Here is a 12,103-nt window from a genome sequence, read left to right as displayed (position 1 = left end):
GTATCTAAATGACATAGTACATAAATATGTGTCGCTCGTGGAAAGTTTCAGTAAAGAAGGAAATGTCCATATTAAAGCAGGCGGAAGATTCAATTTTCTGGCTGCATCAACATGGGCACATATTGGTTTACAGAGACTTTTGTCATGAGTAATGATGTTCTGGGATAACCTACATCATGGCTGTACAACAAACAATACTGTTCACACAAATTATGAAGACGCATCCCGCCATTTGGCAGTTCTACAGTAAGCAATTTATTTTGTTTTTATCTGAAAGTGGCTTGTGTGTAAGCTGAAACTAGTAATCAAATAAGACAGCGATCTTGACTATCAAGGGTTTTCCTGAATCCACAGTTCCAGTTCTTTTAGGTCAGCAAGAAGTGTATTAAAACTGAAATCTGGTAAATAGTGCTTAACTTTCAGTAAAATGCTCAAGGGCATCTTACCTTAGTGCAAATCATTTTTCCTTTGTGTTCATCGAATCAATCTAGCAGCTTCTACTGAATGAGTCAATACTCTATACAACAAATCCCATGATGGCGTATGTAAGTAGAGTTTGCTGAGCTGGAATTCCTACACATCTGAAGAATAACCTACACAAATTACACATACTGACAACGCAGATATGCGTGGCTGCTCTTTTCTGGGCAAAGAATATTACTGGGGAGTGCGCAAAACTGACCCAAAATATGGTACCATAGGAGGTAGTAGAGTGAACGCAAGTGAAGTGATTGGTTGGTTGGTTTGTGGGATTAAAGGGACCAGACTGCAACGGTCATCAGTCCCTTGTTTCAAAACTTAAAAACTACCACACAGAGTAAAAAAAAAAAACGGATAATAGAGACAACAGACAACACAGGACAAGAAAAACTCAGACAAAGAACAGACATAACAAATTAAAATCACACGGAGTGTGGCGGTGGTTGGCCAACCACAGAATAAAAAACGGTAAAGCCAACCACCGAGAACACATTAACAACTGAGTTTAAAACTGTAGGCCAAAGGCCAGAATCAACACAAAACAATAAAATAAAACAAACACTCATATTAAATGATAAAAACCCCCTGCCCGAATAAAACGTAAAACTAAGCCAGCCATAGCAGGGTCATCAGTTAAAAGGGCAGGGAGCGTATCAGGCAGCGCAAATGTCTGCCTGACCACAGTTAAAAGGGGGCAGGCCAGCAAAATGTGGGCCACTGTCAAAGCCGCCCCGCAGCGACACAGAGGAGGGTCCTCCCGACGCAGTAAGTAACTGTGTGTCTGCTGGGAGTGGCCAATGCGGAGCCTACAAAGGACGACTGAGTCCCTGCGGTTGGCTCGCACGGATGACCGCCACACAGTCGTCGTCTCCTTAATGGCACGGAGTTTATTGGGCGTGATCCGATTGCGCCATTCAGCGTCCCAAAGCGCAAAAACTTTTCGGCGGAGGACTGCTCGCAAATCCGTCTCTGGGAGGCCAATGTCCAGAGATGGTTTACTGATGGCCTCTTTCGCCAGGCGGTCAACATTTTCATTTCCGGGTATCCCAACATGGCCCGGGGTCCAAATAAAGACCACAGAGCATGCAGGGACTCCTGGATAGCCATCACCAGACGAGAAAGAGGGAAACACTGGTCGAGAGCTCGGAAACCGCTCAGGGAATCGCTACAGATAATGAAGGACTCACCTGCGCAGGAGCGGATATACTCTAGGGCACGAAAGATGGCGACCAGCTCAGCAGTGTAAATGCTGCAGCCATCCGGCAAGGAACGTTGTTCGGAATGGTCCCCTAGAGTTAGCGCATAACCGACACGACCAGCAACCATCGAACCGTCAGTGTATACAACGCCAGAGCCCTGATACGGGGCCAGGATGGAATAAAAGCGGCAGCGGAAGGCTTCTGTAGGGACTGAGTCCTTCGGGCCCTGTGCCAAGTCGAGCCGAAGGCAAGGGCGAGGAACACACCATGGGGGTGTACGCAAAGTGGCCCGGAAAGGAGGTGGAACAGTGAAAACCCTAAGCTCTTTGACGCGGACCGCGATCGTACAACCTGACCGGGGCCGACATTCTGGCAGATGGACGACCGATTGTGGGAACAGGAGACGATAGTTTGGATGCCCGGGAAACATGGACAGCATAAGCGGCCAGTAAACGTTGGCGCCGTAAACGCAGGGGAGGGACACCTGCCTCCACTAGTATGCTGTCCAGAGGGCTGGTCCGGAAGGCACCAGTGGCAAGTCGTATTCCGCTGTGTAAGATTGGGTCCAGCACCCACAACGCAGACGGGGATGCTGAGCCATAAGCCAGGCTCCCATAATCCAGACGAGACTGGATTAATGCCTGGTAGAGCCGTAACAGGGTAGATCGCTCGGCGCCCCAGCTGGTGTGGCTCAAGCATCCCAGAGCATTTAGATGCCGCCAACATGCCTGTTTAAGCTGCCGAATATGAGGCAGCCAAGTCAACCGGGCATCAAAAACTACACCCAAAAACCTGTGGGTCTCCACCACAGCAAGAAGTTCGCCGTCAAGAGAAAGCCGCGGCTCAGGATGGACCGTTCGGCGCTGGCAGAAATGCATAATGTGGGTCTTGGCAGCTGAAAACTGAAAACCATGCGCTACAGCCCCAGACTGCGCCTTGCGGATTGCGCCCTGTAGCTGACGTTCAGCAGCTGCAATGCCAATAGAGCTATAGTAAAGGCAGAAGTCGTCAGCATACAGGGAAGCGGAGACAGAACTTCCCACCGCTACAGTGAGACCGTTTATTGCAATTAAAAACAGGCAGACACTGAGGACAGATCCCTGTGGTACCCCGTTCTCCTGGACTCGGGAGGAACTATGGGAGGCTGCGACTTGGACACGGAAGGTACGATACGACAGAAAATTGCGGATAAAGATCGGCAGAGGACCCCGAAGACCCCATCCATGAAGCATAGAAAGGATGTGATGACGCCATGTCGTATCGTACGCCTTCCGCATGTCGAAAAAGACAGCGACCAGGTGCTGACGGCGGGCAAAGGCAGTATGGATGGCCGACTCCAGACTCATCAGATTGTTGGCGGCGGAGCGGCCTTTACGGAACCTACCCTGAGACGGAGCCAGAAGGCCCCGAGACTCCAGTACCCAGTTCAACCACCGGCTCACCATCCGTTCAAGCAACTTGCAAAGAACATTGGTGAGGCTAATGGAATGGTAGCCGTCCACCTCCAAAGGGTTCTTCCCAGGTTTCAGAAAGGGGATAACAATACTTTCCCTCCATTGTGACGGAAACTCACCCTCGACCCAAATGCGGTTGTAAAGGTCGAGGAGCCGTCGCTGGCAGTCCACTGGAAGGTGTTTCAGCATCTGACAGTGGATGCCGTCTGGCCCAGGAGCGGTATCAGGACAAGCGGCGAGGGCACTGCGAAATTCCGACTCACTGAATGGAACATTGTAAGATTCAGGATGGTGGGTACGAAAAGAAAGGCTCCGACGTTCCATCCGCTCTTTAATGGAGCGGAAGGCCAGTGGGTAACTGCAAGAAGCAGAACTCACAGCAAAATGCTCTGCCAAGCTGTTGGCAATTTCGTCGGAGTCTGTACAAACTGCTCCATTCAGTGAGAGTGCAGGGACGCTGACAGGGGTCCGATAGCCATACAGGCGTCGGATCTTGGCCCAGACCTGCGATGGAGACACATGGAGGCCAATGGTGGACACATACCACTCCCAGCACTCCTGCTTGCTTTGGCGGATAAGGCGGCGGGCCCGTGCACGCAGACGTTTGAAGGTAATGAGGTGTTCAATGCAGGGATGTCGCTTGTGACGCTGGAGCGCCCGCTGGCGATCTTTAATCGCTTCAGCGATCTCAGGCGACCACCAAGGCACAGTCCGCCGCCGAGGGGACCCAGAAGAACAGGGAATGGCAGATTCGGCGGCAGTAACGATGCCCATGGTGACCGATTGAACCACCGCATCAATGCCATCATTAGAGAGAGGCTCAATAGCGGCAATGGAGGAAAACAAGTCCCAGTCAGCCTGATTCATTGCCCACCTGCAAGGGCGCCCAGAAGACTCACGCTGTGGCAGTGACAGAAAGATCGGAAAGTGGTCACTACCACACAGGTCGTCATGCATTCTCCATTGGACAGATGGTAAGAGGCTAGGGCTGCAGATCGAAAGGTCAATGGCGGAGTACGTGCCATGTGCCACACTGAAGTGTGTGAAGGAACCATCATTTAACAGCGAAAGATCGAGCTAAGCCAATAAATGCTCAATGGTGGCGCCGGACAAAATGAACACCTCTACGCTCTAAGTTGGCGCGCAGCTCGTCATCAGACTGCAAAAGTAGGTCCCTATGGAAAATAACACCCTGGACCATATTTAAACTCTTATGTGGTGTGATGGTAACGTTAACATCCCCCAAATTGTCACAAGCAAGTAACCTGCGTGACTGGGCGGAGGGGGCCGTTTTTATCAAAACTGACCCAGAGCGCATTTTGGACAAGCCCTCCAGCTCCCCAAACTTTTCCTCTAAATGCTCTACAAAGAACTGAGGTTTCACGGATACAAAGGATTCCCCATCAGCTCTGGTACAGACGAGATACCTGGGCGAATATGTCACTGTCATTCATTGCCTTTCGTTCCTCCCACGGTGTGGCCAGGGAGGGGAATGATTTGAGGTAATTGATGTTATCTTTAAAATGAGCCCTCGAACGCTTAGAGACTGCTAGCGGCTGGCCACCAGCGAGAGACGATGTACCACGCTTCATTGCGGGTCATCCGCCCTGATGCCACCTACTCCGACCAAGGGCCCTCCCCACGGGCACCACCCAGCCTCAGCAAGGGCCACCTGGCAGGATGGCCATTGCCGGGAGTCCCGATGCCCCAGGGAGATGGGCATCTACTCCTTGGCATACGTGGGGAGTTAACGGTGCAGGCATCAGTAGAGCGATCACTGTGTTGTCAGGGGGCTACAACCAACAGGGTACATGGCGGCCCCACCACAACGGACTGGCTACCGTGCTGGATGTTAGGTAACTTGTGGTCCATGGTCGCAGTCAGTGCAGAAAGAGGCACTGCACAGTGCAAGGTGTAATCTGCACGCAGGAACATAGTCATGCCCAAGAGATGGAGAGCGGGCAGGACTGCAATTCAACGGCGAATAAGCTGGCGAAAGGTCTGATCACAATATGGACACAATGCACCAAGTAAGGCACCCTTCCCCAATCGGCTCGCTCTTCGGAAAATTTTGAGAGATGGAGGCCAAACCCAACAGGGGACCATCACATAAGGCCGAAAAGTTTGAGACTCCTTTTAATCGCCTCTTACGACAGGCAGGGATACCGCGGGCCTATTCTAACCCCCGAACCCGCAGGGGGTCAAGTGAAGTGAATAAGCCTTTGTACTCCAACGTTAAGGACAGTGGAGATTATTCTTATAACAAAGATAGCAGTACTTAGTTTCACCACAAAAACTTGTACATGGTACTTTCATGAAAACAATTTAAGGAGTTAAAAAAAAATTGTGTCAAGTTGTTGAGAGACACAAAGTAGTCTGAGACTACTAGCTTCTGAATGCTTTTTTGAGCTATATAGCAACCCCACCCCCCTCCCCCACCCACAACTCTCTCTCTCTCTCTCTCTCTCTCTCTCTCTCTCTCTCTCTCTCTGCACGCTCAATCTGCCGGCACAAGGTACAATGTCACCATACAAGTGTGTGTGTGTGTGTGTGTGTGTGTGTGTGTGTGTGTGTTTTCTTGTGCACTTTTTATGTTGAAACAATAATAATGAAATGAAATGTCGTGTGGCTACGGCCTCCCATTAGGCAGGCTGGTCACCTGGTGCAAGACTTTTCAGTTGACGCCACTACGGTGACTTATGTGTTGATGGGGATGAGATGATGATCAGGACAATGAAACACATAGTCCCTGAGTGGAGAAAATCTCCGACCCAGCCTGGAATAGAACCTAATGGCTTCATCCGAAATACGAATCTCAGTTGTGATGAAAAAAATGATCTGAATTACTATAGTCTAGATGGCACAGGAAGATCCCTGACAGCTCATAGTGCTGTTGCAAACTTCAAACTGTGAAGCACTGACAGCTGCGAGTCAAAAAATACCCATCAGAGCTGTGACGACACTGAGGCATTGCCATAGAGATGTTTACAAAATCGTGTTACGTTATTGGTTGAGTTGGGCCCGGAGTCATTGGACATAAACAAATCATAAAAAATTTCTTTACAAACAACAACAAACATTACAAAATTGTTAAGGCTTTCGTGGCCACTTGTTGACAAACTGTGAAGCCAATAGGCAGGTTGTCAACAACAAACATTCATTTGCAAAAGTAAAGTAGTGGTTATTCTGATCTAAAACAATCAGTATTGAAAGTGCAACTGATTTAGAACGGTTGCAAATATTAAGACTGTATTTTTTTCCTTATTTTCACCAAGCTGTTCTCATGATGCCACATCTGCAGTGTACCATATTTATTCTGGAAGTTAGTGGTGCACTTTAGATTAGATTTACTTTCATTCCAATAGATCCATAGTAAGGAGGTCCTCCAGAATGTAGAACGTGCCAGGAAAACAATAATACATGACAAAAATTTATAACTGAAACAAATAAGCTAATGTACTTCCGACGGGTCCCAAGTGGAATGATCGTCATTTTTTTAATGAACACTACATGGAAGAATCATTTTACGAACACTTATTTACTAAAATCGCATTAATACACTGAACTTAAAATTTAAAAAAATGTTTTATTTATAAAGTAATAAACATATAATAGAGCCACTACAATACTTATTTACAATGAACACATTCAGTTGGTTATACTGAGAAAATCATCAAGGGAGTAGGAGGAGTTGGCCACCAATAAATCCTTTAGTCTTCTCTTAAACTGAATTTCATTGCTTGTTAAGCTTTTTATGGCTGATGGCAAGTTATTGAAAATGTGTGTTCCTGAATAATGCATACCTTTTTGTACAAGAGTAAGTGACATTAAATCTTTGTGAAGATTATTCTTATTCCTAGTATTGATTCCATGAACTGAACTGTTGGTTTGAAAAAGTGATATATTTATAATGACAAATTTCATTAAGGAACAAATATATTGGGAAGTGGTAGTTAGTAACCCCAGTTACCTAAACAGGTTTCTGCAGGATGTTCTTGAGTTCACACCACATATAGGCCTAAATCTTATTACACACTCTTGTACCCAGAAAACTTTAGCTTGGCTTGATGAATTACCCCAAAAAATAATCCCATATGACATTATGGAATGAAAGTAAGCATACTATGCCAGCTTTTTCATTTTCATATCCCCTATGTCTGACAATTCACATTGCAAACAGAGATTAGTTAAGACGCTTCAGCAGTTCTGTGGTGAGCTGCTCCCAGTTGAATCTATTATCAAGCTGTAATACCAAGAATTTAACACTGCTTGTCAGCGTGTGTTAGGCATATACTCATGGGACACCCCTTACAAGTTCTGAAGGGCATGTAGTGTGTTTTTACACAGTTTAGTGACAAAGAAATGGCTAAGAACCAGTGATTAATGTCCACAAATATTTTTTTAGCCGATCTTTCTAAGACTACACTTGATTTACTGTTTATTGCTATGTTTGTATCATCAGCAAACTAAACAAATTTCATTAAGTCTTCTTGAGGACACTAATTTCAAACTGTGTGGATTACAACAATGGAGATAATAGTAAAATAACAACTACTTCTTCTTATTGCTACCCTTGAAAACGCATATGCTAGAAAGCCACCATTAAGTTAAGTGTACTTGGCAGATCCTGAACATACATACTTCATTCCCAAGTATTAATCCCAGTTGTTTTACACACCAGGACTATTCAAAAACTAATCCAAGTTTTACATGCAATTAGTTACAAACATCAGTAACTTATTATCTACAAGAAATAAAATTTTGTGTACTCTAGACAAATGCAAAGAAACCAAAAACCTAGAAGCACATTCTGTAAAATACGCTAAATGTGACATCTGAAATATAAATTGTTCAGTGAACATAAGAAGTCTGATAGTCAGGATAAGTGATCACTGCAAACAGCTGTGCTTTATCCATGCTAGTCATTAAAGACGGCAGTGAGTAACACAAATACATTCAAATCATCTGACAGGGTCGACAGAAGCGTCCGATCCCACGCGTCGGCTTTGACCCGTGACATAAGGGTGGTGTCGTGTGTGACGTCATGACAGCGCGGAGTTTGGTTTGAGTGTGGCTGTCTCCAGTTCTGTTACATCTTACTTTATTTACTTTTCTGATCTGTTCGTTCTATCTCGTGACTTTTTTTTTTTTTTAATTTAAAAACACTTATTACTTATTTTAATTATCTGTTTCCTCCAATTTCTGTTTTAGTTTATTATATTTATCTTTCTGATCTGTTCGTTCTATACTGTGAGATTTTTTTTTTTTTTTTTTTTTTTAAGACAAAAAACACTAATCAGCTACTGAAGCATCTTTATCTTCTATGGGTTGCAGGGGTTACGACCCCTGGGGAGGTGGGTGGGTATTCATGCATGGCTGTCTTCACATACACATTGTAGCTACGCAAGGCGTCTAAATTTGTTTATATTTAGTTTGCCCCCCACCCAAAACACCCCATTTCCCGCGTTTGTCCCGTTAGTGTCATTAGGCTTCTTGTGGAAAGTGTGTGGTTTGTTTTTGTTTCCGCCATATTTGTGACGTCATGGGTCAAAGCAGACGGGCGGGAATCGGACGCTTCCGTATTTCCATCTGACAGCCCTACAAACAAACTCTTGGGACATATCCACTGGACTCTTCTGTGACCAGTTATCTTTGCCCACTCAGTTCCTGATGTAGTGAGAAAACAGTAAAGATTATGAGGTCAAATTTTGGGGGAACTAAAAAACAGCTACCAGTGCATTCAAATTGAGGGGGGGGGGGGGGGGGGGGGAGAGAGTCATTAGAATCTTGTTTGGATATAAACTTAGAAACACAAACCACTGTTTAAGACATCTAGTATTTCACCTTCATATCCTGCATCTACATTGTGGGGATACTCATGCTTTTTAAAATAAACTTAACAGGTAAGGATAGCAGATTGCACGAATGCATGCATGCGGACATCCACACACCTAATGGTTTCGTGTAAGTTGCTTTTGCCCACAAGGGGACCAGTAAAAAATATGGTACATACATTCATAATAAGTGTTCTGGCTGGAGGACAAAAAATAAGTCAAATTGGAAAGAGTATAGTATGATCAATGTTTAAACCATATTTACCTTTTCCATTGCAAGATTGCGGATGTTGCCAAGTGGGCCACGGCATGTGGGGCAGCAAGTGAGTTTCGGGCGACACTGGGAACAAACCAGGTGACCCGACTGGCACTGCAGGATGGGAGGCAGTACATAGTCAAAGCAGACTGGGCACTCAAACAGGGAAGCTAAGTCTGCAGATAGCGTAGCTGCTGATGAACTCGCCCCAGCCCCCCCAGAGGATGAGGGCCCACCTCTACTACCTCCTCCAGACTTAAGTGCTAGGGACATTCTGTTGGCAGGTCTCTTGAAACGACTGTGCTGTGTTTTCGGCAGCGTAGTCAGCTGCTTTGGTCTTCCTCCTATGTGGTGGCTGCTTTGATCTTCCTCCAGTGCTGAATCCGTTTCGTCTTCGTCCAGTGCAGTGATTATGTGATCTTCCTCCAGTGCAACAAATTTATGATCTCCTATTGCTGAATGTCCTTCAGTCCTATTCTTCTGGTCTGAAGCTTCCTTGCTACAGACTGCAAGATGATTATCTCTGCAGATGATTTCTTGCTCACAGAATAATACTGCCCTAATTCACACACACATACAAGCTATGAAACTTTCAATCAACAGGTAACTTTATCCTCCACAATATTATTCCCCCACTATTGTAATTGCGGATTCAAATTACTGCTAATTAACAACTTTCTCTGCACTATTAAGCTTAGGCCTAACCAAGGTAACAAATAACGCACCTGATAATTTTCCCCGTTATGTTTCAAAGGAAGAAGGCATTTACTCGAAATACATAAATCAAGCTACCAAAGCGATAAACAGAACCGTAGACTTTCCCGGGATCATACTAATTGACAGATTACGATTTTCTTTTACTGCACATGGATATTTCGATGTTTGTTTTTATTAGGCGGAATGGCTATCCCAACACTTAACGTAAAAAGGAAATTCGCAATTTTCTACGAAGCTATGTTTGCCTCTATATTTTTTTATTATTTTTCAAATGGCTTTAATTTTTTTGGAAGTGTCATACACTGTGTCTAAAATTACAAACCAAAGTACGTCACGCCTCTTGTTCGGCTAACTAGTTTGGACACGAGCTTGTATTGATCACAGGGTTAGTCCAAGAACTGCGCCTAAAACAACGGCAGCGTATTTCATTGCGTATACTTCAGCCACAACGTGGGCTGTAATGTGTTACTTTGTCCTGCGACAGCATCATCCGCATAAAGAAAACCTATGCCAATGACGGTAATAAACACGCCTTTATATTCAATATCACTGCGCCTGATACACTATTTGTTATGGTGATTAAATGAACAATATGGGTATAATCCTCCGAGGCAACAGTGAAGCGTGCGAAAAACTCATGTGAGAACGCCTTGGTTAATAATATATATGTATGTCATTTTTACACAGGCTCTACGACTATTTTACCTAATAGTATTTCGCAACAGCGTGTTGCGTGTGGACACTCCGTGGATGTTGTCTCAGAATTCCTAATCCAAAATGTGTATTCAAAAGCACAACAAATACTATAATGTGAGGGGGGCGGCTGCCCAACGAACCACAACGATCTAGAGTTTAATTACGTCAATCTTTTACTTCCTGCACCGAATACAGGCGTCCATTACGTGCGAATGCAGTCCAGAGACGTTCGATAAGAGATATTGCACACCACAGACTAAAAAAATGTTTCTTGTTGAAAATATAAGTGAATGAAGTTAGGTCTGGAAGACAGAACCAGTAAAGATCATTCAATAAATTATTGTCTTCAGTTAAACATGGATTTAATAAATGGTATAGATGTACTCGGTCAGAACCTACACTATGTGAATATTATATTCAACATCGCTGATACTACCGATATGAAGTGCACGACTTCCGCTAACACATGCTCATAAGCTCATTGCTCCTACATCACAGCCGCCAGCCGGTAAAAGAAAGCAGAAGTGTCTTCGAGCGGGTTATTATGCAACATAATAAACAATGACGAAAGGAGAAAGTCAAGAGAAATCAAAACTTATAGTACAAAAGCGAGCCTATATCCAGAAAAAACACATTTAAGAGCTTGGAAATAACAAGTACTACGTCAAAAGTTGCGACATGCCACTTATTACACTCAGTTGTTGCTCATGGTGGAATTCCGTCATGTAGACGTACCGGGTGAAAATTAGCTGTGTGATTTACTATATTGTATAAATACGAACGGTACTATTTATCTGGCATGTAATTTTAAGATCCCAGGCCCCTTTATATAAATAGCAATCTGTGCTTAATAAAGTGACAGTCAAATAGTTACAAAATATTTTTTGGGAAGAATGGTAAGTAAGCAGCAAATCATGTCAATGCAGCGCCCTTCAGAGTAAATAAGAAATGGATTACACATTAATTTCAACCACTAACAATTCGTTAGTGATAAATTAAGTACAGCAGGCACAGCTAAAATCAGTAGTAAGTTCACTGATGACCTTCGACAGGTTTAATAACTTGTGATTAAAACAACAGCTTGACATTTACATAGATATAATTTGCTTACTGTAAATTGCCAGTCCGTAATCACATAACATCTGTACATTTCTGGACTTATAGCATTAAGAAGCTACTGACATCTGCTAAACCAATACTAAGCTTCTGAAGGTGACAATTCGCCAAAACTGGTAAAGCCTAGTAAAAATATGATATAAATTTATTCAGAAAGAAACCGAACACCAGAAATTATTGTCTATTCATAAAATTCGTCTTTTGTCTTATGTTTTTATTTCTTTGTAAGTTGAGAGAGAAATTTTTGAAGGGATTAATAAAAATTTTCTTGTATATAAAATAGACTCGTACATTAAAAGACAAAGTGGAATGTGCTATACAGTAATGTAAAGGTGTCATGAGCCCAAATTT

At 44.1% G+C, this 12,103-nt stretch overlaps 2 protein-coding genes across 2 annotated transcripts in view; both read right to left on the bottom strand.

Annotated features, from left to right (window-relative positions):
• Window positions 1-10,652, bottom strand: part of LOC126232227 (E3 ubiquitin-protein ligase SIAH1-like) — a 73,215-nt gene extending 62,563 nt beyond the window's left edge. Inside the window, exon 1 of the mRNA XM_049942521.1 lies at window positions 9,233-10,652. Coding sequence (XP_049798478.1) covers window positions 9,233-9,496 — 264 coding nt within the window. The 5' untranslated portion in view covers window positions 9,497-10,652. The remainder of the gene's footprint in view (window positions 1-9,232) is intronic.
• LOC126232226 (nucleolar protein dao-5-like) overlaps window positions 1-10,851 on the bottom strand; it is a 350,086-nt gene extending 339,235 nt beyond the window's left edge. Inside the window, exon 1 of the mRNA XM_049942519.1 lies at window positions 10,646-10,851. The gene's annotated coding sequence lies outside the window, so the exon portion shown is untranslated. The remainder of the gene's footprint in view (window positions 1-10,645) is intronic.
• Window positions 10,852-12,103: the final 1,252 nt, after the last annotated feature.

Source organism: Schistocerca nitens, unplaced genomic scaffold (assembly GCF_023898315.1).
Source record: "Schistocerca nitens isolate TAMUIC-IGC-003100 unplaced genomic scaffold, iqSchNite1.1 HiC_scaffold_466, whole genome shotgun sequence".
Taxonomy (NCBI): Eukaryota; Metazoa; Arthropoda; class Insecta; order Orthoptera; family Acrididae; genus Schistocerca; species Schistocerca nitens.
The sequence above is the reverse complement of the archived record's forward strand: the minus strand, read 5'-3'. Positions and strand labels throughout refer to the sequence as shown.